A 26,067-nucleotide genomic window follows, 5' to 3' on the forward strand; every position below is an offset into this window, starting at 1 on the left:
GAATCGATCTTCTAACCCATAACAGGAACTCGAACACCATGGCAGAGAGGCTACTTTCCAAGACTACAGCGACGAAACTCATCACTCATGGTCCTAAATACACTCAAAGAGACCCTTCTTCAAATCCGTCGTACTAATCCCACCAGTTTCATCGACAAAAGTCAAGCTTCAGACGAGCTGTTGGACCGTGCTCTTAAGCTCCTTCAGTACGGGTATCGAGCAGCCCAATCAACTCAGCCCAGTGAAAACATATCAAAAGCCACAGCGAACCATCTCACACTCAAACGCCGCATCGCATCTGACATAACTCGTCAAACAGCCACAAAAAGCAAGGGGTCATTGAGATACGCTACAACCCTCGGATCCCGGCTCGCAATGCAGATATCCGATAACATTGGCTCTGACAGCCCTGCAGGTCGGCAAGATCCCTGTCGTATGCAAGGACTTGATTTCTGATCATTGATGCTTGTTACACCAGAAGAATTATTGATCGTTCGATTTGGATCCGGTCATTCTTTGCAAGAGGTTGCCCTGAATTAACATGGCCATCCTACGTATTTTCTGAATGGATTAGCGCAGTTCTATACTCAGCGTGAAACATAACGTATCAAAAAAAAGTAGAGTAGGTAGTAGACTGATCAAACATCTGTCGCTGGATTTAGGTTTCTGCAGTGTGCTTTTCTCCGACGCAAGGGGCTGCGCACAGATGTGACCTGTGTGTATTATCTGGAAACAAGATATGGCTATGATACGAAATGGTTTCCGAAGCCCTGCCTTCGTTGGAAGGGTGTTCCTATCTCTGATACTGAAAAGAATAATAGCTCCAGCGTTATGCTAGGGAGTGCTATAATTGCATATATATCCTTCATATAGATATATATAGCATTATCTTCAAGGGATTATGAATCTTCGCGCTACAACTCATGTCCCTTGGAAATAGACAATGGTCCCTTCTTGACCATGATGGTTAGAACCTCGTAAAGGACATCCGCAGCGGCCCTGTAAGACACGGTCAACCATAATCTCAAACCAAATAGCGGGGAACATACATGGTAGAAAGCTCTGCGTTCGTATCATAAGCCGGAGCGACCTCGACGATATCTGCACCGATGAAGTTGAGGCCATCAAGGCCACGGATGATGGTGCGCAGTTCACGGGTCGACCAGCCTCCAGTCTCGGGGGTTCCGGTTGCAGGTGCAACTGCTGTCGTCAGAAGAGCGATGTTTGAAATCGTGGCAGAAACTTACAGGCAGGGTCAAGAGTATCGATATCAATGGACAGGTAGACAGGGTTGTCGGTGCCCACTCGGTCTCTGATCTTCTTGATGATTCCGTCGGTTCCTGCTGGCATGTCAGCGTATTGCTCAAACGGGCCAGTCACTTGCTGGAGCCCTACCGATAGTGTCGATTTCACGCGCCTCGACAATCTCAAAGCCGCAGTACCCGTCGTTTTCATAGTCAGAGGGCCCAGAAAGGGTCGTCCTGATGCCTGCATGGATGTTGGTGTCGTTCTTCAGGAGGCCTTCCATGGCAGCATGGTAGAAGTAGGTTCCGTGATTGATAGCAGCAACCTGACTAGGCGAACCGCCAAATACCTTGGGCTTCCATGTGTCCCTGGAAACCTGTTAGTCCGGAACTCTGTCATCGTCATAGACATGAAACCTACAAGTGACTGTCAAAATGGATCACAGTCACGGGCCCGTAAGCCTTGTTAATACTGCGCAGCAACGGCAGTGTGATGGTGTGATCACCACCCAGAGTGATGACCCGCGGCAGAGTCTTTCCGGCCCTGGACAATCCTTCAGCGTCGGCATTGGTGAAAGGCTTGCGCATGAGCAGGCTGTTGTGTCCTTCTTCGATCTGACGGATGGCCCAAGCATTGTCGTACCTGTCCGCCAGTTAGCAAGCTGATGATAATCATTGACAGAAGGAGACATACGATGTCACAGGTATATCACCACAATCCAAAACCTTCAGCTCACTAACGAATGGATTCGCCTCCAATGGTACATTGTAGCCACCGCTAAATCCCAATTTTCGTGAGCCTTATAACATCACTATTGTAAGCATAGGTAATCATTATCAACGTACTAGAGATTAAGACGGCGAGAACCTTGTCTGATACCACTCGGGCCGAATCTTGCACCAGGTCTGTATGAGGTGCCAGTATCGAAGGGAGCCCCTGGGACTGTGAGCACTCCACAAGAGAGCCAATAGACAGATTCAAAAACTCACCGATGAAGGCGATATCGTATTTCTCTGCTTCGCTAGAGAGACAAGGGAAGTAGGGCAGACGACCGAACGTTGAGATGCCAGAGAAGACGGAGTCCGCCTGAGTACCACCATCTCCCGGGATAGTATTGTACCACAAACTTTGATGCGGACCAGCGATGGCCTGTTGCCGATGATCGCTATGCGCAGACGCAATGGCGAAAAGTGCCAAAAGACTCAGCGTGGAACTGATCATGTTGCAGTACGAGTGTGCTTATATTGAGAACCTTGTGGATGAGAGAGATACCATAGGCTACGAAGGAAGATAGATGTATTTATGGCTACACAGTCCCATGCAGACTTTCAGTCCATTCCGTGTATGATCTCGCTCATAGCTGGCGTCCGCGGAGTCGAAGCTCGACAGATGAGGACTCCGATTTCGCACAGGTTGACGATCTTGCAATCATTGGAGAACATTCTGGGCAGGACATCACCTCTCCAGACAACTTCCTATATCGAACAAACAAAGTCAATTCGAGCTCCATATGCCCATCACCGATAGAGTTAGGCTCCGAGAATTCAGAGCTCAGTGGGCCAGACTCGCAGCGGCTGACGACTTGGGCTTCTGTGCTTGACCAGATCCAGGTAATAGCAGGAGAACTAGTGCTCGACAAGGCAGAATCTGTATCTGCAGAACGCATTCCGCCAGCAGGATATGCCTATGGGGCTGGAATGAAGCAGTGACATCAGGACCGTTGGCAGAAGCCTTGCCTGAGTGGACAGTGGGGAAAAGCAATATGCAATCTAGACATGCTAATTTCAGATCCCTTCCCAGAAAGGAAGGCCGGAAGAGGATGAAGGCTAGGTTCCAGAAATATCAACGAAGCAAAAGACGAATTGATGACTGACTTCTTATCAGTTGATGCTGGTGGCTTATCCCGACGCTATCTTGACGTGTGGGGTGTCACTGATAACACTCAACCCTATTTCGACATGTCCTCTTGGATTACTCTGTGGGGGAACGTTAAGCTGCATGATGAATTGACATTCGCGGTGGATACATTTTTAATCCTGGGGAAGCATAGCTTATCTGCAGCCACTGGTCTCGTTCTGCTTCTCAATCGTCCTTCCTTTTTAGACCATCGATTGAGAGCGAACAACAGACTTTCTTGTCATATGGTGACATGGTCTCTTTTCTCATGGTGACCAAAAGAAATAGTGTTGGCAGCAGTGTGCCCTTATCATATCGTTCTTACCAATAAGCGTCTGCTGACATTTGTCTTCGATCTACGGCTTCAGGTAATGGGAGAGTGTCGAAGACACACTGGTACCTTTGATCTGCCTCAGGCACCTACGTACCTCTCAAGGTAGTGAGAAGCAGAAAGTGCCTTAGCATCGTTTTGCTTCTTGATATTATTCGATTTGCTTTGTCTATTCCTCCAGTAGCAACTATTATATCTAAATCCCCGTCTCGAGACGCTCATGCACATCCATCCGCTGAAAGGCCTTTTCCACCTCCGTATCCCAATTGCTAAAAGCCACAATCAGCCACTCCAACACCCCGACAATGTAAAGCGCAATGCATTGTCCCACCCATAATCCTTTCAGACCCCACCCATGAAACGCAAGCCAGATCCCCAGAGGCAACGCGCCACAGTAATAGCTGATCAGGTTCACCATCGCGCCCACATGCTGCCGGCCCATACCTCGCAGACTCCCCCCACAGCTCCCATTCAGCCCATCCGCAATCTGGAACAGAGCAACATACGGCAGCACCTCAGCCGTCAGTCGCACCACGCCTTCGTCGTCATTGAAGATCCTCGCAAAGTCGTTCCGCGTACCCATAAGCACACCCAGCACCACCCCACCAAGCAGCATACTCAACCACGCCGCCGTATTCGCAGCACGGGCTGCACCACTCGCATCTCTGGCCCCGAGAAGGTTGCCGACTCGCGCCGATGCAGCAACGCCCACCCCAAAAGGGATAGTATTGAGGACTTGATCCGCGGTCATGATCACGCTCTGCGCAGCTAGCGGGATGGTCCCCAGGCGGCCGGCGGCGAGGGCGACGATCTCAAACGCCCACCACTCCGTGCCGACGTGGATGACGCCCAAGAAGGCGAGACGGGCGAATGTGCCGAGATTGTTGAGAGCTTCTCGCGACCAGCCGCCCCAGCATTCCGAGCCGGCGATGAACCGTGCGTACAGGACGAGGAGGCCAAAGGATAACCAGTAGGATATACCTGTTGCTAAGGGGGCGCCCAGTAGACCCATCCGGAAGGTGTAGCAGAAGAGGTAGTTCAAAAAGGCGTTGAAGGGGGAGGTGATCAGGAGGACGTAGGTTCCCGGCCGCATGATTCCTATGACAGTCCATCTTTAGCTGGAACTCAGCCGAGAGAAAGAAGAGACAATACCTTGAGCCTGGAGGTACTTCTTCATCACCTCGAAATAGATATACCCTAAACCCCCGGGAATCAAACACGTGAGAAACCGTGCACTGTCTCTCGAGAGAACCTGATCCTGACCCAAGAAAAGAAAAACATGCTCAGAACAAGCCCACAGAATAGCAACGGGGATGTAGAAAAGACCCAGAACGAAGAAGCCCCGCTGCAGCAGGATGCCAAGGTCATGCTTGTTCGAGCTTCCCGTGAACGACGTCGAAGCCAACGTGTCCAATGCGGTCGTGCCTCCCAGGGCAATCATCCACGCAGTGATCATGGCGAACATGAGGGAGAAGGCGGAGGTAGCGAGGTGCTCCGGCGATAGGCGTCCGACAATTAGCACAGACGAGGTTTGTAGACTGTTCTGGAGTGTGTAGGCTAGGATTACCGGGATTGATCCGTTGAGCAGGTGCCAGAATTCTGCGATGACAAGGCGTCGGTTCGAGACATCGTCCTCGCCAGCAACGGTTGTTCCGCCGTTCAGGCGCGGGCTGTCAATGTCTGTTGGCTCCGGGAGGAGAGAAGTATACTCGGTTGGACTGTCTCGCTCTGTGAAGGAGCTACTCTTGCGAATTGGATTATGTGGGACGGGCATTGTGTGACAATAACAGAAGGTCATGTATAGGATGCATAGGACAGCATCAGGAAGTAATCTATATATCACATATACATCACCATGTCTAAGCGAGAAGCTGAGCCACCAAGTTGGCAGTAAGCGACTTCCGAATAGATAGGAGACCAAATAGCCAGTGTAGGTCTTTCGAACAGCCAACCAACCCAGTGATTCAGCGTTCGATCAGTTTCCTATCGTCAGTCTTGGATTTTCTTTACAGTCACTTCACTCAATCTCACCATCCTAAGCACCCACAAAAAGCGCATCTCTGCTATCTCAACGACCGGTGGATCACGCCAACCGACCAAGGAGCAAAGTCAAACATTGGGTCGACAACTGAACCGTCTTGAGGACTTCACTTGACTTGCATGGACCGCATAGTACGGATAGAAGACAGTCCAATGCATGAAACTAGCCTGTAGACTACTGCAAGCAGTCTGGCCATTCCTCATCAGACAGTCCGATCACGGAGCCCTTATCTATGCTGGCCGCATGTAATGCAGATAATCGTAGAGACAACAACTCGAGTACAATAACAGTCTGCCTCTCCAAATATTGACCCAAATTGGAAGGTAATCTGTAACTCTATTTAAGTGTAGCGAGGAAAAGAAAATGAACCGAGCAAGTGATCAATTGACCTCGGAGAAACAGAGCTCTTCTCAGTATGTCGCCCCCGCGATTGATAACGACCCCTGATGGTGCTCAAGTCTGGACAGTTGAAGCGTACTACTTTTGACTACAATGCAATCTTTTATGTTTTGGAATAGATGCCTCGGACGAGTGATAGCCGATGTTGGTTGGTTGACGAGTGAAATTATATTTTCAGCTTATATGTTCCTATCCACACACTCTTGTATGCAACCTTGTAAATGCCGAGGACGCGGTGGAATACAACATCATTTTCCCTTTGGGAAAAGAAGGGGACGACAAATCGATTTAATTAAGCCGAATTCTTCATTAGCGAGTAGATCGTCAGGAAGTCATCGAAGAATAAGTCAATCTTGGTGCACAGGCTCAGACCAGAAGAGACAGTCTCAAAGGCCCATCAAATTGATGACAGCATCTAATTTCTCCAAAAACAAATGCGATGACTACCCTCAATCAATCTTCTCTTATCATTTTATCTGCAACAGCTAACTGGCAAGAAACTCTGTGGTTGCTTGTGGAATGAATAAACCACCACTCATTCGGGCTTGTTGCAGGCAGTGGTCTAGTAGAGTTCAGCGATATATCAAAAAAACGCAAAGCTACGTTGCGCCACTGAGGCCCTAATATCCATTTAGAAAGGATGAGTATCCAACGAGTCCTGATATCTTATCACTTACACAGCCTTATTCAAGCTTTTGACTTACCAGTTGATCGCCGAAAATGTCCCAGACAAATCACGCACAGATAAGGAAGTTATTCTTTGATATCAAGGTAGCTTTTGATTTGACAATGGCTCGACTGGACTATACTCCTGTAGGTCTGGTACTTTGGTCTTTATGGCTCTTCTATTCCATGGTGTGATTGTAGATAGACCTTATATACCCTCGAAGGACGAATACATTCATGAGAGAATGAGCTATAGATCCATCAACAAGACGCTCATTCTCAATCGAATGCCTCCACATAGATCATGGAAAAAGAACTAATCAAAGCCGGTCTAGGCGATTCGCAGAGAGTCAGCGCGATGGATGAGAAGCAGTCTGTTCCAATTGAGCTGGGGGTCATTGGCGAGACTACCTTAGAGCAGAATGGAATTAAGATACATCCTCAACCGACTTCAGATCCCTTAGATCCGCTGAACTGGTCACGACTGGAGAAGCACACCATCTTGGGAATCGTCATGTTCAAGTCAGTCATCGCATAGCTCAAACATATCTGCGAGCCATTGCTAATGTTTGAAGATACTTCCTATTCACTTACATCACGACAACAACAGTCCCTTCATTCCCAGAGCTCCAGTCTCAGTTCAGTATCAGCTACTCAGAAGTCAACTGGACAGTCGCGATTCCTGCACTAGGTCTGGCAGTCGGGCCCCTCTTTTGGACTTCGTTCAGCGACATATACGGCCGTCGGACCATCTTCATTACCGGAACAATCATTGCCCTCGTGTCGACAATCGGAGTAGCGGTGGCAGACAATTATGGCGGATACATGGCTGCTCGATTCTTCCAGGGGTTCGGGGTTAGCCCAGCGGCGACGGTTGGAATGGCGGTTGGTAGGTACCTCTGCATCCTCTAGATCAACAGTGACGGAGGAGGTACTGACGCATGTCCAAAGTCAATGATCTTTTCTTTGACTATGAACGCGGACAGAAACTTGGCCTCTGGGTTCTAGCGATTGACTCTGGGCTCTTACTGGGGCCAACCTGTGAGTGATTCAAGTATCTCTCCCCCCATGGCACGTGCTAAGGCTTCTTAGTTGGTGGTTTCTTGAATGTAGTGAGCGCTGCATGGATCAATTGGTTCAACGCCATTCTCTTCGCCGTGCTGCTGGTCCTCGAACTCTTCCTCATGCCCGAAACCCTGTATCCACGCGCAACTATGCTACAGCGCATGCCGCGGGAAGGTCATAAACCTCCGACCTCTTCAGATATTGAACAAAGCCCAGCTGACGAGAAGACTGGGGCCATGGCAGCAGCAACCGGGCCTGCCATACCAAGAACAAAAGAACTCGGCTTCTTCAATGTCAGACCTGTTGCCGGCATGCGGCATCCTAAACCATGGGACTCCGTTGTTCGCTTTATTCTCACTTTCCGATTTCCCGTCGTCGTTATCAGCGTCATCGGATACTGTTTCTTGTGGTATTGGTGGATTCTGTCGGTCATTACGATGGTGCCTGCTGCGTACCCATCGTACACCCCGTTGATTCAAGGACTCCTGTTTCTTGGGCTGTTTCTGGGGACTGTGACCTCGGAGATCTGTTGCTCGGGTAGACTGAGTGACTATATAGTTGGGAGACTGGCGAAGAGAAAAGGCAGCGTACGCGTCGCCGAGATGCGCCTGTGGCTGGCCTACCCTGCTATCCTCATCACAGCTGGTGAGTTGATTGTTCTGTTAGCTTGCACATACGGGGCTAATCTGGATGGCAGTGGGACTTGTTGTCTGGGGTGTCAGTATTGACAAGAACTACCATTGGATGATTGGTCAAGTCGCGTTCTTCCTATGCAAGTCTCCCCAGCTGATGGATTGATGAATCGCTACTGACAGTCCTCAGTCGCAGCTGGAATCCAGATCGGAAATACCGTCACAAGCAGCTATATCATCGATAGCTATCCGCTGCAGTCAACGAGTGTGATCAACTTCTATGCCGTCTTCCTCAACTTGAGTGCATTTATGAACCCAGTATGTTGCTTAACAACACATTCTTGATTGCTGAGATGGCAGCTGACTTGACATACCTAGTTCTTCATTGCACAATGGCAGGCCACGGCAGGATACACGTGGACGTTCACCACGCAGGCTTTGATCGTTGCAGTTGCTGGAACGGCCGTATTTGCATTGTTGCACTGGTTTGGCGCGTCCATGCGGAAGAAGTCACCAGTGCCATCATGGGTGAATCCTGAGTTCGACTCAGGGTGTTGATCTGTAAATCGATGCCATTGCTAGAAGCCCTTACTACGTATTTAGAGAGAAGATACCTCTGTAAATAATGAGCGAATCCTTTGAGCCTGGCACTCCGTAGACAATCTTGTCTTCCACTGCTTGCATGGACTTCGTTTTCAGTTCTTAGGGAATCTATATGACCCGTAATCATACAAGGATATGGACATAAGATCTAGACTGCTGTGTACGGCTATATTGATAAAGAACTTAAGACTGTCTTGTGTAAGAGTCATTATGTCCTGACTGCCTCAGACCACTGTCTCTGTAACATGACCAAGCTGTTTGATTTTCCTCATTCACTGCCTTTCAATGCCGTATACCTGTTTGTCTCTGGATCCGCTGGATATTCAATAATAATAATAGCTGCGGATTCACTACTATGAGGTACTATCTTTATTCATCTCCCCATCCTGAGCTATAAATTCACTCAACTCCCCAGCTAAGTCAACAACTCTCATCTGCCTCTCGCCATCGCCTTCTTTTTGTTCTCTTTTAAGTCCTTTTTCAATATGGACATGCTCAGGATTAGGATCCACGACCCTGAGATATCCATAACCAGCACCACTCGTGCATTTGTGTAGTCTCTTCCGGCAATTACACCTCGATCAGCATGCATTTCTCATGGCCTACCCAGCTGAGCAGGGTCAGGAGCACCGAAACTCATTCGTCCCTGGCACCTATCAGGCATAGAGCAAACAGATATATCCTAGCGTAATGAATTGGTAAGTGTTTTTTGGGCACTTTAGTCTGAGATTCTTGCAGCTACTCCAATGCTGACTCTCGTGTCTCCCGCAGGCGTCCGTCATATGTGGGACTTCACAGGCTGAGACGAACGACAATTCCTGGCTTACAAAGTGGAAGCGGATCAACAAATGGATTTACTCCGTAGGCAGAGATTCAGGAGCACTCAGCTGAATGACCCACTATCGATGCGGAGAAGCCAGTCATCTATAGGGGTGAGGCTTCTCGTCACTGGTCCAGATGCCAGCGGAAGTTCAGCACTATAAAAAAACAATTTCCAAGACTCGCACTTTGGAGAAACAGGAGAAACACGAGGACGGAGAGCTTGACACGTTTTTCTACGGAGACGCCGCTGTACTAGACAAATGTCTTGTCTATCCAACACAAAGGAACAAATCTAGGGGACCTCCTTTGGTCCAACGGGATCAGTAGTGACTTAGGGACTTATGAGCCTTCATTGAGGTACCTGGGAGTCCTCGCCTGCTGACGATGACGACGATCCTTTCTATGATGTTTCTGCTCTCTGACGCTGAGGCGGAGGCTTGAGGATGGTGACCTTCTGTTTTCCTGATGCCACGCACACATATTGCAGCGGCGCTACTGGGCCATTTGGGCTGGGACGGCCCCGGTGTCATGGGGGAACTAAATCTCTTGTTTACAGGTTCTCTCCCGGATGCTCAAGCTTTTCTTCGAAAAGCGTCGCTTGGTGAAAGGCAACATAAATTCTGAAGGAACTGCAGAGGTGGAAAGTGATGTTCTACCGAAGAAGCCGGTGAAATCGAAGATGCTTAGGTTGGTCTCGATGATTGAACGAACGTCGATGAGCGAAGGAATGTTTATGGTTTCCTTCGTAACTAGCTGTTTTTTGAGTACTTGAGCTTTCATTGACAACCACGATCTCCCCCCATCCCCCAACCCCCCCGGGGAGTATAAATGCTTCTCTGCCTCCTATCATTGAGCACTTACCCTCTTGCATCTTCGTCTTCCCACTGATCTCCTGACGGCATTGCTCGCACCACCTACATCTCTGCCTGTCGGTGTTTTGATTACCCATTACCATTCTCCATCTTCTTTTCAGACAAAATTAGTGGATACTTCTGCACGCTTAACGATGACCTAAGCGCTTAACGATGGGTTCAATGGACCCCCTACCGACGTGATGGGAAGACGTCAGCCTCAGCCAAAGGAACTAAACGTACGACGCTCGGACGACCCTCACCAGAAGGCAGCGGGGCCAGCGAGGCAGTTTTGCCCTTATATTTATCTTTGTGCTTAGTTGATTGGGCAACTTAGCTAAATCGAATCGAATGATTACAATCACCCCGTTTGAATTCCATCCTAGTTTGTTCGATTGATCCCATTGATCATATCTGACCCCTAGTCATCTCATCATTTTCAATCGCTAAGCCACAGACAAGAAGTATGACTGCGAACCAAAGAAGAGTTTGTCCTTCGAGCCAAGTAATTTGGCAGAAGAAGATGATGTTGATTTGTCATACCCAACAATCTGTCGCTGTATCCTGAGCGGATTGCAGAGCAAAATTCGATGTGGGGTGGCGTGAGATTCCCAGCCCAAGATAAGGACTTACTAGTGAAATATGGCATACCTGAGGACATCGCCAGTGATAGAGGCACATAGCCACTAGTTTTGTCAGGCCATTGGCAAATTATTCGACATTTCGCTTGTCGGCCCAGCCAGCTACTATCTGGGGATGAAAATCGGCCTGGGCATTGAGAAGAGATGTGTTAAGCTATCTTAACAAGCCTATCTTTAATGCCTTGTCGACACTTTTGATCCGCATTCAATCAAAACAGCAGCGACGCCCATGGAAGTGGGTGCTCGACTAGTCAAATCAAATCTGCCTGTCGGACATGACCTTGTACTAAAGGAAAGATACAGAGTGGGAGTTGGCTTAGTGATGTATCCCATGCTCCAGACCAGGCCAGATACTGCTTTTGCTGTCAGGAAGTTAGTGAGGTATACTGTGAACCCTGATAAGTTATATTATAAGCACCTTGTTCACCTTATTTGATTCTTCTGACAAACCTTGCATATTGGAATCGCTTACAAGCCTCATGACGTGAAGGATATCATGGACAAACTAGGTGTTGTCGGTGGCTATGTGGATGCAGATTACGCCGGATGTATCGACACTAGATGTTCGACTACTGGATACATATTCATGTTTAGCAATAGGCCTATCTTGTGGGCTTCCAAGCTGCAATCGGTCGTCTCCTTGTCTACCGGAGAGGCTGAATACGCTGCCATCGTCCACGCTGTGAAGGAAGCTATCGGGCTTACCTATCTCCTCAAAGATATCAGTTTTGGTAGTGTGCGGCCCATGCAGATCAACACTGACAGCCAGCCCGCCATGGACCTGGCTCACAACGCGCAATTCCATGCACGTAGCAAGCATATCGACATCAATTGTCGCTGGATTAGAGATGCAATAGTCAAGAAGCAGGTCTTCCTACAGCATTTTTCGTTGGATAAGATGATCGCGGATCTCATGACGAAGCCGCTCGGTTGTCTAAAGTTCGACCAATTCTTCAAGGCGCTGGGGCCTAGCCTAGCGAAGCACCGCGAACGGCAGATCACCGGCTTAACGCCATGATCATCGACTGACTGCCTAATTGGGAAGTGGCTACGACCTCAGTGATCGGATCAGGGAGTGTGTGGCAATCAGTATGGCAGGGATCCGATCACGTGATATCGCTTAATAGATTGCTCCTACCATTCTGTATGATAAACATGCACTTTACATAGTAACGAAATCAACGAAAATATCTTCATATTTGGCCTCCTTGTGCTGCGTTATCTACAAGTTTTAGAGAAGCTTGGAATGACAGCATTGGAATGCCAGGAAGACACCGCAACATATCCTAGATTTCATGCCTACTGGGTTTATCTTTCCCTGGCAAGGCGTCTGGGGTTAACTGTTCTCGCTCAATGAAGTGCGTTATACAGAGACGCCCCTACATCTCACGTTGACAATAGTAAAGCAGCTTTGAATCTGCATTCAATAATGAATCCCCTATATGGTACAAAGAAGCTAAAGAAAGCATTTAAAGCATTCCTATTGTGCTCAAGGGGGAATCTCAGCCTTCAAAGCGCCTCCCGAAGCCCAAAGCTCTTGTAAGTCAAGTAAACGCCGATTATGCTTCCATGGAAAAACGCCCGCGAGAGCATATGGGCAGAAAGGTTAAAGGAATCAAGAAAATCGTCAAATTGGAACGGACAGGAGTCATCCAGATCATCCTAATCATGCTCGACGGAAGCCGTTATCAGTCGCCTGTAGCGACCCTTGTAGGTGGACGCTTAATGAGAAAGATTGGAAGAATGACCAATCAAAAGAGCAGAAGTGGTGCCACAATCAAATCTCGCTACCCAGTAGCAGTAGTCCCGAGCTCCGTAATATGCAGCAGCCCCACGGGAAGTCAGAGGTGACCGTATAACTTCAACCGATAGAAGCAGGTAAAGTTTGCCCCCCAATTTGAATTGACGCGAAAAGCGATTCGGTCTACACGGATGTCGGGCTGGTCGATGATCGCATCCAAACTGAACTCCTGGATGTGGTGTTGCCCGTGGAGATCATACTTCCACTTCCCTACACGGTAAAACGTCGGTCCCAAAGTCGTAGCGTTCCAGTAAGCACTTTCCGGTTCATTGTGGTAGGCGGGACGAAGATAGCCCATTATATAGTCGTGCAGTGAGAAGCGCTCTGATAGCATCGGAGACTGGTACTCCGTCTCGAGTACCTTAGACTCAAAAGAGAGGAGCCAGTTTAGGTAGGATTTATACCAACCAGCAGATCCTGCTTCCGTCGGAAGATCACTAGACGTACTCTTGTTGATCGTGTATCGAGCCCAGAGCTCCATCTCCTTCGGTGCAGCTCCTGGGTTAAGGGTAGCATGTTTTGGAATATGCTCGACAACCACCTCCTCCGGTACAATGGGCCGGCTCAAGTGAAGACCTAGCTGCGACACACCATCTCGTGGAGCGCTACACCAGCAATCTCCCACACTGTCCCAGGGCACCAAGGCCGTAAGAGGCGGGTTCGGCTTTGGACGCGCATCTGTACCCAAGTCAGATACCTGGTCCTGCAGCCACTTAGGCAGCCTGGATCTCTTCTCTCCATAGGTTGGACTTGTCATGCGCGGATCTACCAATACGCCCGTGCCTATACTGAGAAAATTGGGCTTCTTAGGCACTTTGACCGGCTCGATGATAGCGGTTGGGCTAGCGACGTTTTTGACTTCAGACTTGACGACTCTCAATTCCTTGGAGATAGAAGAAACTTGCGCTCCTAATTTGATCACTTGGTTATTGAGACTATTCAGAGCCTTCAAGTCAGAAGTGTTCAAGGGAATTGAGGGCGCTGGATTGCGAAAGGGAAAGTGCAAGGCGATATCGTGTGGTATGCTGGCAAGTCTATCGCTGAACGAGTAAATGGTGAGAAGAGATAAGGCGGTCAGAAGTATAGCACCAGCTAATTGAAGAATTTGTCTCCAGGGAAGAGAAACTGATACTCTAGGGATGAAAGACGTGGCAGGTGTTGATCGAGCGTGGTCTGTGAAGGATTGGTCTGACGACAGCACGGTAGAGTTGTTGAATGACTGTTCTTTCGTAAAAAAATTTGGAATGATAGTCCGCACAGGTGCCGAAGACACTTCCACTTGTGGCACAGGCTCCTTTTGAGGCTCCAGAGGCTGATCCTGCTCGGTTTGATGGTCCGATTGTGTCTCAGACTCCACTGTCGGTTCTCGAGGTGTTTTCGAAACAGAAAGACGCGAATCAGGTTCGTCTTCCTCTACAATTGTCTCATTTGCGAAAGCAAGCCCAGAAAAGCGACGGGGAGGCGCAGTAATATTCTTCCCGACTGGTTCATTGCGATAGCGAGTGGAACGTGTCCGTTGCAGGTCATCGTCATGGATATCGCGTTCTACCATCCACGAAATGACAGATTCATTGTCGTCGATACCAGCATTTTGCGACATTTCTAGAGACACGTCGTTGCGAGTGGGGGAGCCAATGCGCTGCAGTGGGGAAGGGTACAGCTGTTCTATTGGCAGAGAGGGATATTTGGGATCCGTGAGAATTTGAGAGGCCGGACTGGACATGGTGGAAAGTGTGTGTGGGATAGGAGGAGTTGGGGTTGCAGTAGATCTCTCTGCTTGCGCTTCATTGTCACCGTTGCGCTGATTCGGGGAGACAGTCGCGTCGCGTAGCGCATCAAGCAATTGGACCTGATCTGGAGTCGGTTCTCGCTTGGTTCGCCGGCGAACGGGCGATGCATTAGCAGCTGTCGACCGTCTCCGTGAGCGGGTGTTCATATGAGGTCGACCATCTGCATCATTGGATTCACCTGGGTCATTCTGTCGATGTCGCTTCTGAGCGTCTCTGATGGTCTGATCAATTGATTCGGCCACTTCGGCCAAATCCATCTTCTTCGCGACTAGTCGACGAGGAAGGACAGGCGCTGCCGGAGAACCATAGGCCCAGCTTGGCTGAGTAGGCACATCTGGCAGCGGCTGGTTACTGACGCTTGGACTCGAGTGGCCAAAAATGATCGAGGCCTCGGAGCGAGCAGTAGCTCCGGCTCGCCGGGTGCCCGCGCGCTTAGGCGGCATGTGTTGCAGGTGGCTTTATACAACCGTGTCTATGCGAGGTCAGTTGGAACAGCGGACAACGATGTATCAGAGAGGACCCATCAAAGGTAGGCAGAGGCAAGATACCAACACAGTAGACGCAGTAAACTGCGGTCCGCCGAAAGCTTAGTTGCAAGACTTACAGTTTCCGTAAACAGCGCTCGCTATCTGGAGCTGGTCTGCATGAGTCGAAGCCGACACTTCTCAAGCGGCGACCTTAGGCAGAGATGGTTCTTGTGTTGTCCAAGGCGCTTCAACCAAAGGCGCAAAAACCAACAAGAATCGATGATGAAATATAAAGCTGTAATAACAGCATTCACATACCATAGAATCAATTGTTGCAGTGGTAAAGTGTTGGTGAGACCCAAGTGAGGCCAAGATGGCGGACTAAAAGACAGGCACAACAATGATATCGCCGCATTCAACACGGGATACGTTTGGCTTTTATCTTTGGGGAGAAAAAGACAAAGAGTACATCAAGACAAAGCGCCCCGGAGCATAAAGTGACTCAGTTGAGCCCTGCGAATGACGTTCGGCGTAGGCAAGAATAGACCTCCGCGTAAATGAAGGAGTTCGGCGCGCCGAAGCTGTCGAAGCGCGGGTGTTTTTCGCGATGGCTGGAATGGAGACCCACAAAGCTTGAATCCTCAGGACGGAGAATGAAGGATTTTATCGATAGCTTTGCTGATAGATCTTTCAATATCGCGCGTTAAAGGTTATATTACTCCCTCGATGGCTGTTCGTAGTGTGGAAAGGGAGATGAGGTATTTGGTCAAGTACCCGTTCCATCATGGAGCCAAATCGGGAAAGGCTTGGCAACAAAAGCAACAGAGCGAAGTTAAACAAGAGCACAAAGAAAATTGACGATTATAGAGTTGAAAGAAAACCATCATGGAAATATTGAGTGGACTCGATGGCCAATTTATGCGTACTAGAAGACACGGAGAAGCTTGAAATTGTCTGAATATTTTTATTTCTTCGACCATGGGCCATTCAGCAGGCATTTGACTGGCATTCAAGGTCCCTAGTCTCACGTATCACTCTTGTTCGATTCCTCGAACATGTCTCATTTGACTTGAACGCTTCAGCTTAAAATATTCCTTCTTTGTTCTATGTTGACGAAGCCCGCTGGGTTGCCTCCTGTCCAGATTGGCACACCCTTGCCCTATCATACAGTTGCCATTTCGCCTTTATATTGGTTCCAAGATACATGCTAGTATACAAGTGTGAAGAATGGTGTTATAGGATAAGGTGCAAATCATGATGTGCGACGGGTCAACATGACAAAGCAGCGTAGAATATAGGATGACAGTGCAAGCCGTTAACAATCATGTAGATTTGAGACGTAGCCGGTAGAATTGTTCAACAAGTCCAGGCCGCCACGGTACCGTCCTTGCGGCCTTCGAGCAGGTATCCGTCCTTAAGCCGCACTCGCTCGACTGTCGCAGGCCCCGGGCCGGTCTCATCTGCACCAACTCCGGCTCCACAGTCCCAGTGATGTCCATCGGCTTTATCATATACTTTAACAACGTTCTCTCCAGCCGCAGCGACTATGCGCTTCGTGTCGAACATCATGCTGGTGATTGGTTTGTCATAGGCGTACGCATCGAAGATGGAGCCCATGCGTAGATCCCATATCTGCAATCGTGTCAGAATTCGGGAGAAGAGATGTATTCCGAAGGAGACTTACTCTGATGCTGCGGTCCTGACTTCCCGTCACCAAGTGCACTTCGTCAAATTGCAAGCAGGTGATGGGCCCAGTATGGCCCACGAGGCTACGATGAACCTGACCGCTGCGAAGATCCCATAGGCGGACCATACCGTCGGCAGTACCGCAAGCGAGCGCAGCATCAAAACACTGGAGTGCGCCGACGAAATCCGCAGATGCATCCGGGAGGCGTCCCGAAGGGCGCCATTGTGTGTCAGCCCCGAGGGTTGACGCCTGAGCTGCGGCCCATAAGACATCTAAAGTCTGAACGCAACGTCCTTTGACAAGATCCCACTGCCGTAAAGTCTTATCCGCAGAGCCGGAAATCAGCGTGTTCCCTCGGAAATGGAGCGCTGTCACTTCATCAACGTGGGCGTCGAGCGAAAATACATAGCAGTCCTCCAGGGTTGTTGCAGAAAACACTGAGAAAGCATCAGACGCATTATCGTCCTCCCCTTCACCCTCCTCGTGTTTGTTGAGACGGTTGTCACGGGTCACAGTCCGAGCACGACTCAAGTCCCAGAGTTTGACCGAAGCGTCCATCGATCCTGTGGCAACAATGTTGTCTTCGACCTGCAAACAGCGAACGGAGGCATTATGGCCCTCGAGGAACCCCGTACAGCGGCCAACATTAAGGTCCCAGACTCTGACAGTGTCATCCAGCGCGGCGCTCACCATCGTACCAAACGGGTAATCGAAGTCAATAGCTGTCACCATGTCAGTATGGGCTTGCATTTCCTTGATCTGTGAACCGGGCGCGAAATGTTCGTGTAGGATAGGCATCGATCGTTTCCCTAACCGCTGTTAGTGACGGATGGTATAGTAACGAGCATCGGTAAACAGTACTTATAGAGCGCTGTTTCAGACTCCTCGGCGAATGCGAAGGCAATTTCTGATAAATCGATTCTGACATGAAAGACGCATCCATAGCCGCGTCTTCCGAAATGACCGAGTCATCATTCACTGCCGAGGACTTCGGGGTTGCCGCTGACACAGGAGTCTTCGGTGCTTCCTCTTGGATATCCTCAAGCTTGTTGTCGAGTTCGGTCACTGTCCGGTGTCAGAAGGAGTTCCATGCAGCCGTCAAATTCGCCATAACCCACATTCATGTTCAAGCTCCGCCTCTTCCATCTCCAATCCCGCCAACCGGTCCAGCACGATTTTCCTCATAATGTGCAGGTTAGCGATCTTGTTGTCAATCTCATGAATTTCCGAGCTACACATATTCTTGCGCACGCCCATAAGGTCCAGCCGACGGCTCAACAGGTCCCGTTCCTTCTTCAAGTCCGTCGGCGCGGACGGAAGAGCCGCAGTCGCCTCGCCATCCTTCAGCAGCTTCTTCCCTTTGGAGCTGCGCCGTCGGTGGGCTTTTCTGTATTCATGGTCGTCTTGGGTGGCCTTGAACCCCTCGAACAGAGAGTATGAGCTAGAGTCTTCGGGAATGTTTGCGAGGAGCTCGTCGGGAAGAGAAGAGACGGCGCGCGATTGAATTTCAGCTGTAGAGAGCTTGGAGCGAACGAGGTCGGTCGGGGTGGTCTGTGTCAGGGAGAAAACTTTGCGCTGTGTCGTTGGCCGCCGTAATTCGCGATGTATGTCGGCCATGGCAGTGTGGTAATGCCCGCCATTGCTTGATTCGGTGATCGGTCCCATCAAATGCCCTGCAGTCGATGTGACTTTTCTCCCGAAGGCTTCGATATGCCGGGTCTGTACATATTGATGCAATATCAGCATACACTATTGACCACGCCCGATCCACGAAAGTCACAGACAAACGCAGACACCGGAAGGGAGCAAGGAAAAAGAAAAGAATCGCACCGTTAAGCCGATCCCTAAAAGACCATCCGGCTCGACAATATCTGATAAACCAGAAGGCGACTCATCGCGGCGCTGTGTCGCCATGAGGCTAACCGGAGGGTCTTTTGAGACTGAAAGACTCAAAAACCCATAAGGCTTATCCGGACAAAATAGAAGAGTCGAATCGCTTCAAGGGCGACTTCTCGGCACTCGGTCGGCTTACTGGGGAAGATCAAGAGTTGGTCTGGAGTTGCACGCGATGAATTACCGTGTCTCCGAGCTGCCGTATTATTGTTACCGCCAGCTAGCGAGGGACAGCTGCCGATACTCTGCGAGTCCCTTACCTATGTCGATGATCGAAGGGATGATCAATAATATATTCTGGGATAGGGTCTTTATGACGGCCTAGACCGCAATGCTAGAGCCGATCATCGAAATTCTAGTCTCTGAAGGTAGAAGAAAGGATGTTTCCCAGCTCTTAAGCTGTGACGGAGGAGGCTTAATGTTCCAAAAATACCACATGACCGCAGTGAATTACGGAGACCATGATACCTACCTTAGGCATCCAGGTAGCTGGCAGACTTCTCAGACTTCTGCTATCAGCTGAAAGGGAGAAGTAACAAGAAGAATGGGGTCGGTCAACCCCTTGGCTACTCATGGTTTACACAATCCGGAGCGAACATGAGCTCCACGGTCACCGGCGCTGTGCTTTCCTAGTTCGGCGCTGAGGTAGTCCTACATAACTGGATGAATCTGCCCGACCATCGGCCCCAATTTCTTCCCCTCTTAGCTCAGAATAACCAAATATCCTCGAAGCTGGAGGAGCTTAGGTAATTCTCGACAACTTGAGCTCAACAGAAGCATGGACGCTGCAATTGATCTTTCAGACGCCTCCAAGGCCTTGGATCTGGCCAACATCAGATTCCAGTTGATGTAAGTCCGAATCTTTCTTTGCTTCTGCCCCGCACATACTTCAACCATCTCCGATCGGAGGTATTTCTTCAAGTTCGCTGTTCGTTCGAGGAAATCAGTCCGCTGATTAGGGACCTGTAACTTCTCTTCTATCTGCAGTCGTCTAGAGGATACAATCACCTTCCACCTGATCGAGCGCGTTCAATTCCCCCTCAACAAGACCATCTACATCCCCGGCGGGGTCAGGATTCCAGGCGATGAGATCAGTTTAATGGACTACCTGCTCCGAGAGCAGGAGCGCCTACAGTCCCGCGTTCGTCGCTACGAGTCCCCCGACGAATACCCTTTCTTTCCTGAAGCGCTCGAACAGCCCATCCTGCAACCCCTCGAGTATCCCAAGATCCTCCACGACAACGATGTCAACGTCAACGAGATCATCAAGAAGCGATATGTTGAGAATATCCTTCCCGCGGTGTGCGCCCAATTCGGACGCGAGGATCGAGGAGAAGCAAAAGAGAACTATGGGTCTGCGGCGACGTGCGACGTCAGTGTGCTGCAGGCGCTCTCGCGTCGCATCCACTTTGGCAAATTTGTCGCGGAGGCCAAATTCCAGAAGGACCCGGAGTTGTTTGTCAAGCTGATCAAGGCCAATGATCGGGCCGGAATCGATGCGGCCATTACCGATGCGAAGGTAGAACAGAAGGTGCTGGAGAGATTGGGCCTTAAGGCCAAGACCTACGGGACCGACCCTGCGTTTCCGTCGGAGACAGGGCCGAAGATCAATGTGGACGCTGTGGTTGCCATGTACAAGGTAAGTGAGAGGGTTGACTGTATTGGAAAGCGGACATTGCTGATTGTGGAAACAGGAATATGTCATTCCTCTGACCAAGGTGGTGGAAGTCGAGTACCTCATGCAACGGCTGAAAGGCACTCAATGGGAGTGAACGATTTAAGCGACCTCGCCAGTATATATGATGTTCTGATGGGAGTAATGTATCTTATGCCCTCACGAAAAGAAAAGAAGCTGTAATCTCTGGGTTGAATAATGGATATAGACATGCATGCGTCGGCTAATACTCATACTTTTGGTCTTTCGTCATGAAATCATTGGCAGTAGCTCTGGTATGCCTATACAGGAGGTTTTAAATAATCCGTCACCTCTTTGACCGCAGCTTCCAGTTTCGGGCCGTCGATCAATATCAGACTCCCCGATGTCTTGATGCCGAGATCCTGGAATGCCCGTTTTGAGTCTGAAAGGCCTTCGTCGTGCTTGTGTGTATACTCTATCGAGCCAGAGCAGATCGCGTGCCGCTCAATCACCTCATCCTCGGGGTGAAAGAAGAATCGCTCGACATTGCTGCCAGACTTCTTCTTCTTCTTCTGCGGCCGCGACTCTTCCATGTCCAGCTTGGATTCAACCTCCTCGTACGTCTTGGACACAATCAGATAGTGGGAGAAATTGTAGGGCTCCTTGTCTTCAATGGCCCACGCGATCTCCTCCAGAAGCATGCTATACATTGGAGGAACAACTTCGGCGGGCATGTTGATCAAGCGCTCGGTGAGAATCAAACCAACTGGAGGGATAGGTGATTGGGAGAGGAGCTCCGACAGGGGTGCGAGGGAAGGATTGGACGAGGCTTTGCGTTGCAGGTAAGAGGTCAAATCCTTGATCACGGGTTTATCCTGAACAGGTAAGCCTAGCTCCTCTCATTCCTCACAGAACAAGTGGAAGTACCTTGTGCTCTTGCAAGTTCAATACGGTCAAGAATGCATATGGATCGGATTCATTGCCGTCCACCTTCACTGTCGATCCGAGCAAGGGCTGTGCTAGTATCAGATCCGTCAATGCGGACAGGTCGAAGATCTGAGAATCGGCATCGAATAGTTGTCGGAGGAGATTCTTGAGTCCGTGGAAATCCACCGTGGGCTGAGGATCGAACCATTCGAAATCCACATTCACCATATCCATTTCCTAGTCAAGATAAATGTCGTTAGCATGAAAATGCGATAGGAGCAGGATGGCGTCCATACCTCGTCCGACTCGTCGTCCTCCACTGGGCGCCCGGTACCGCCCATCTCGACATCATTATCTCTGAGCTCTTTCCGCTTCCCCATTGTAAATGTCTCCTGATGCCAGTTGATCTGTGGGATCGAGACGCGTCTGTCTTGGCAGTCGAAGTTCTCCAGACTTTCTTCGTCGGCGGTCAATAAAAGATGCTCCGATACGGCCCCTCGCTAATTTTTTTCGGACCTTGGCTTTATCAGCAGCTTATCGCAAACACGTGACACGGCTTTATCTACTGTAGGACTCTCATTTTCATGGCGACACAAGCATACAGAAAACGAGTTCGGTGAGCTGTTTAAGATTAATCATGCCCTGCTGGAGGCTGCGCATAATATTTTCTTGCCAAATCCAAGATTCAATACTGGAGCTCACATTGTGGCTCGTCACGATTGGAGGGCAAGGCGAGCTTTCTTTGCACTATCCACTACTCTGATGAAAAATGCACGTCTTTTGGAACTGTCTACCATGAAAGTAAACAGACTCATACGTCAGCTTCCACTTCCTCGACAGTAGGAACCTTGTCCAAAGTTACGCCATGGAAACGCGCCACCAGCTGTACACAATCCCAGACAACCTGCACCTCCTCCCTGGAGAGCCCCAGCCGCCTCGTACCCCGAATATGCCAATGCGTCTCGGTCTTGAGATTCTGGCTCATGATCGCCGGTAGCACAACCATCTGCGTATCCACATCATCCAGCACCTGCCGATCAGACAGAAACAACCCGTAGGTGATCTCCCTCGATAACCAGGCGAAGTCTTTGTGCGCATTGAACAGGTCCAGCGTGTCGGAAGCGTTGCGCGCGTACAGCTTGCCGAACCAGTCCATCCCGCGCTCGTGGTTGGCCGCGTCGCATTGCCAGTTCTCCCGCGTGCAGGTGTACTCTTTGTCTTCGTTGCGCTCGGCCTTGCTGATGGCTAGGATGGCTTCCATGGGTTTGCATACGCCGACGATGATGACGGATTTGAAGAGGGCTTCTCGCAGACGCTTGACGAGGGCTTGCCGGGCGCTGGGGGACTCATGGCCTGGCTGATTGATGAGATGGAGGTAGAGCTGGTCTGCACGCTCCGGGTCGGAGCTGGCGACGATGGTTGCGATTGCGAGGATGTACCATTTGTCTGCGGGGAGCTTAGTGGATCTGAATAGGGATTCTATTTCTAGGAAGAGTTGTTCGTAGCGAGGGTCGACAGATGTCATTGTGATGACGAGGAGTCAACGTTAGTGGATCGATAATTGAGGCAAGCAGAGAAAAGGATGATTATGTCTCTGAGGGGGCTGTGGTGATTATGCATCGCTGACATGCATCTCCAACCCCGCATCTCGAGTTCAACTCTTATGATGATGCATCCAAATGCGCTCCAATTTATGATGGAGTCTTTGACTCAATTGCAGTCCAGAAATCATGTATGTCTGAAAAGACTGAAATAGAATATCCTTGTGCTGTAAGCTTACAGACTGCTCGCATGGTAGCCAGGAACGGGCAGTCCGGACGGAGCTGTAGATTACACCATGACACCATCGATCAACATCACCAACCAGGATCCCTAGGACATTGTTTCAAATCGAATTGAATTTCCCTCTTCATCACAGTGGAGAGCTATGATCAAATCAATCCAGCCAAATGCGCCTATTCCAGGATACATCACCAGCCAGCCCCACAAAATATGATCTCAGCGACTCGACCATATGACATCACAACGTCCAACATCTGGTATAAAGATCAATGAATCTCTCACCACGACCAACACACATACCTTCATTCAGCTCAATTACAATACTCTAATTGATCTCACGTGACCTCTTACCCTTTCTTCAACTCTAAAAAACTATCGCCAAAATGCCCACAGGAACCCAAAAATCCGGTAGCTCATACTCCGGCGGTGGCCAGTCAAGCGTCGGCCAGCCCTCCGTGTACGAGGCTGGCGACCAGCGCAACGAGCCCCAGTCTGCCATTAACCAGCGGGAACGGTACCATGAGGGCCAGAAGGGAAGCCACAGAAACTTGGATTCGAGTATGTGTCTTTCCCAAAACCCGGTCAGACAGCCAGCTTGGCTGGGATCAACATAGCTAATGAGAGTAGAGGATGAACGCTCGATTGCCAATAAGCTCGCTTCGGCGGAACAGCACCCCAACCGTAACAAGCCGTACGATCCTGAGGCAGAGTTGAGCAAGAAGGATCCCACTGCTCCGGTATGTTCATTTCTCTGTCGGCGACAGTAGTGTCTGGATGCTGATAAGTGTAGGCGACTCTGCACGGCTTTGAGCCCTCGAAGGGAGCCAAGATCGACAAGGAGCTGCAGGAGGACGATGAGCAGCGGTTGAGGGAGAAGGGAATCAAGAAATAAATAAAGGATCATTTTGTTTGGCCATAAAGCAAGGGATATCTGGATATATCCCTCTCACTAGAACTATGAATATTTTTCTTCACAAGGAGCAAGTGTAATGTTAGCTTTTATCTCAGAGACGAATTAAATCGACTGTTCATAGGCCGTGATCTGTGCAATCTGTGTACATGCTAGATGAAAAGTGTGATCACAAATAACGTACATGCAAGATTAGAAGGGATATATACAATACACGTGGCAGTATAAATGATCATCGACTCATGAGAAGCATGCTATGCTCAAAATGTCCAGTGGTGAAGCCCGTCAAATGACTCCGTAGGATGCAGGTGGGCAATAAGCCTAGTATGTTTAAAGCAAATGGCGAGCACTGGCCGTGGAATTTCTTGAGAATTCCTTCCAGATTAATTGGGATTGTTCAATCATCGGTAAACTTTGGATCGTCCTCATGTGGTTCAGCGAACACGTTCTGCCAGTAGCTCTCGACCTTCTGGCAAACCTCCGCCTTGTTTTCCCACGTCCGGAACTCAGTCTTGGGATCACAACTGACCCATTTAATCTCCTCCCAGTAATTCCTCTCGACGTCGTAGCCGAAACGACTAACGACATCTTCCGGTGCGGTCCAGGCGCGTCCGTCAGAGCCATCGGCTTTCAGCGTCGGGCCCGTCTCCCACTTCGCCCCGAAGAGGTTCTCTGCCGGGTTGAACTTGGGATAATGCGCATGTATGAAGAACACGCGCGGGGCTTTCGCCACGGAGGGATCTATGATCCGCCGTTTGTCCTGACTGGTCAAGGCATAGTCTTCCACCGGGTCAGCCTGCGCCATGGCCGAGCCAGAGAGTCCTTGGCCGTCCGGCTTCCAATGACCGAGGGCCTGCACTCTCTCGCTAACAGCATAGAATGGCTCCCCCAGTGCTGTTGCCGCCTGCAGAAATGTCTCCTTGTCCCCTTCCCCTGGAGCTCCTTGCGACAGCAGCCGGAAGTAATGCGATGGCCCGTAATAATTGTAGTAGGCGGCCAATAAGAGCGTTGTCAAATGAGCCTCTTTAGACACCAGAAAAACACCCGTCTCAGATGATTGTCGAGCAGACATCGGTGGGATTGGTTGCCGAGAGAGTTCAAAGTACGCCGGAGATGCAGTCGACGCCCAGAAGTCGGGCCAAGTGACCAAGCCGTTGGTCTTGAAGGGTTCCGAGTCAAGCAGCTCTTCAGGTTTGTGCAACGGGAAGCAGTCCGCATCCATCCAGATGATCTCCTCGAACGACGAAAAGAGAACTGCAAAGACCTTGAGTTGGTAATGCGCGATAGGGTTCTTCCCTACGATTTCCGAAAGGACCACGCACTTTGCCCCTAGATTGGGAAGCACGCTATCACAGATCTTCTTCTCATATTCGGTTGCATCCTTCATGTACAATTCTACCGGTAAGGTAGAGCCTGTACGGCGCAGCATCCGTAACGACGACAGAAACACCGGAAGGTATGTATTCCCAGCAGTCGAAACCAAGCCGCGCGTTCCAGCAGTGTGGGGTGAGCGCAACTTTTTCGATATTCGGATATCGCGAACATAATTCGCATGCGCTTCTTCCATCGCCTTTCGATCGTCTTCTTTCAGGAGGGTTAAATCTGGTCGCGCATCGGTTGAGGTGGCATTGAAATGAATCGCGTGAACATCGGCTCGCGCAACGGGTGATGGACAGTTTGGCGCATTCTTTTCTAGGATGGGCTTGAGGGCTTTCCAAAACGCGATCTGACGTTCGGTGAGCGGGACTTCAAATGCGGTGCTGGGGACCACGGATGCTGGTGCCGGGGTCCAGTACAGATAAAAGGTCGATATGAGAAAAATAGCGCCCGTGGCAAGGAGGAGTGACCTCAATCGGCCGAACCGGAATGTTGCCATGGTTGCGGTTCGTCAGTCAGCTGTTTTGAAAAGAAGTTTTGACGAACGTAAGCAAACGTTTTCGAGAAGCGTTGCGGACATAGAGTCGTTGAGGTTTGAGTCTAGG

General features: G+C 49.9%; 10 protein-coding genes across 10 annotated transcripts; 3 read left to right on the forward strand and 7 right to left on the reverse strand.

Moving 5' to 3' along the window:
- Window positions 1-914: 914 nt before the first annotated feature.
- On the reverse strand, window positions 915-2,466 carry Aud_005567 (agmatinase; the record flags this gene model as incomplete). Its single annotated transcript, XM_043290495.1, has 8 exons — window positions 915-999; window positions 1,050-1,200; window positions 1,248-1,340; window positions 1,396-1,613; window positions 1,666-1,887; window positions 1,939-2,022; window positions 2,091-2,181; window positions 2,235-2,466. The coding sequence occupies 8 exons, from the start codon at window positions 2,464-2,466 to the stop codon at window positions 915-917; spliced, it is 1,176 nt and encodes a 391-aa protein (XP_043146430.1).
- Window positions 2,467-3,668: 1,202 nt separating this feature from the next.
- Window positions 3,669-5,246, reverse strand: Aud_005568 (MATE family efflux transporter; the record flags this gene model as incomplete). Its single annotated transcript, XM_043290496.1, has 2 exons — window positions 3,669-4,570; window positions 4,625-5,246. The coding sequence occupies 2 exons, from the start codon at window positions 5,244-5,246 to the stop codon at window positions 3,669-3,671; spliced, it is 1,524 nt and encodes a 507-aa protein (XP_043146431.1).
- A 1,636-nt stretch (window positions 5,247-6,882) lies between these two features.
- On the forward strand, window positions 6,883-8,833 carry Aud_005569 (putative MFS transporter; the record flags this gene model as incomplete). The annotated part of the gene is made up of 6 exons (XM_043290497.1): window positions 6,883-7,100; window positions 7,154-7,467; window positions 7,530-7,619; window positions 7,671-8,288; window positions 8,466-8,593; window positions 8,654-8,833. The coding sequence occupies 6 exons, from the start codon at window positions 6,883-6,885 to the stop codon at window positions 8,831-8,833; spliced, it is 1,548 nt and encodes a 515-aa protein (XP_043146432.1).
- Window positions 8,834-13,033: 4,200 nt separating this feature from the next.
- On the reverse strand, window positions 13,034-15,226 carry Aud_005570 (uncharacterized protein; the record flags this gene model as incomplete). Its single annotated transcript, XM_043290498.1, has 1 exon — window positions 13,034-15,226. The coding sequence occupies one exon, from the start codon at window positions 15,224-15,226 to the stop codon at window positions 13,034-13,036; it is 2,193 nt and encodes a 730-aa protein (XP_043146433.1).
- Window positions 15,227-16,606: 1,380 nt separating this feature from the next.
- mdv1 (WD repeat-containing protein) lies at window positions 16,607-18,851 on the reverse strand (the record flags this gene model as incomplete). Its single annotated transcript, XM_043290499.1, has 5 exons — window positions 16,607-16,882; window positions 16,935-17,746; window positions 17,799-18,002; window positions 18,056-18,656; window positions 18,768-18,851. The coding sequence occupies 5 exons, from the start codon at window positions 18,849-18,851 to the stop codon at window positions 16,607-16,609; spliced, it is 1,977 nt and encodes a 658-aa protein (XP_043146434.1).
- A 757-nt stretch (window positions 18,852-19,608) lies between these two features.
- On the forward strand, window positions 19,609-20,602 carry Aud_005572 (chorismate mutase ARO7; the record flags this gene model as incomplete). The annotated part of the gene is made up of 3 exons (XM_043290500.1): window positions 19,609-19,679; window positions 19,818-20,469; window positions 20,525-20,602. The coding sequence occupies 3 exons, from the start codon at window positions 19,609-19,611 to the stop codon at window positions 20,600-20,602; spliced, it is 801 nt and encodes a 266-aa protein (XP_043146435.1).
- A 184-nt stretch (window positions 20,603-20,786) lies between these two features.
- Window positions 20,787-21,773, reverse strand: Aud_005573 (protein-transporting protein BCP1; the record flags this gene model as incomplete). The annotated part of the gene is made up of 3 exons (XM_043290501.1): window positions 20,787-21,341; window positions 21,394-21,630; window positions 21,690-21,773. 3 exons carry the CDS (start codon window positions 21,771-21,773, stop codon window positions 20,787-20,789), a joined length of 876 nt encoding a protein of 291 aa, XP_043146436.1.
- A 431-nt stretch (window positions 21,774-22,204) lies between these two features.
- Aud_005574 (uncharacterized protein) lies at window positions 22,205-22,918 on the reverse strand (the record flags this gene model as incomplete). Its single annotated transcript, XM_043290502.1, has 1 exon — window positions 22,205-22,918. The coding sequence occupies one exon, from the start codon at window positions 22,916-22,918 to the stop codon at window positions 22,205-22,207; it is 714 nt and encodes a 237-aa protein (XP_043146437.1).
- A 640-nt stretch (window positions 22,919-23,558) lies between these two features.
- Window positions 23,559-24,067, forward strand: Aud_005575 (uncharacterized protein; the record flags this gene model as incomplete). Its single annotated transcript, XM_043290503.1, has 3 exons — window positions 23,559-23,733; window positions 23,803-23,912; window positions 23,966-24,067. The coding sequence occupies 3 exons, from the start codon at window positions 23,559-23,561 to the stop codon at window positions 24,065-24,067; spliced, it is 387 nt and encodes a 128-aa protein (XP_043146438.1).
- A 415-nt stretch (window positions 24,068-24,482) lies between these two features.
- Aud_005576 (alpha-mannosyltransferase) lies at window positions 24,483-25,961 on the reverse strand (the record flags this gene model as incomplete). The annotated part of the gene is made up of 1 exon (XM_043290504.1): window positions 24,483-25,961. The coding sequence occupies one exon, from the start codon at window positions 25,959-25,961 to the stop codon at window positions 24,483-24,485; it is 1,479 nt and encodes a 492-aa protein (XP_043146439.1).
- Window positions 25,962-26,067: the final 106 nt, after the last annotated feature.

This window comes from Aspergillus udagawae, assembly GCF_001078395.1.
Source record: "Aspergillus udagawae IFM 46973 DNA, scaffold_4, whole genome shotgun sequence".
NCBI lineage: Eukaryota > Fungi > Ascomycota > Eurotiomycetes > Eurotiales > Aspergillaceae > Aspergillus > Aspergillus udagawae.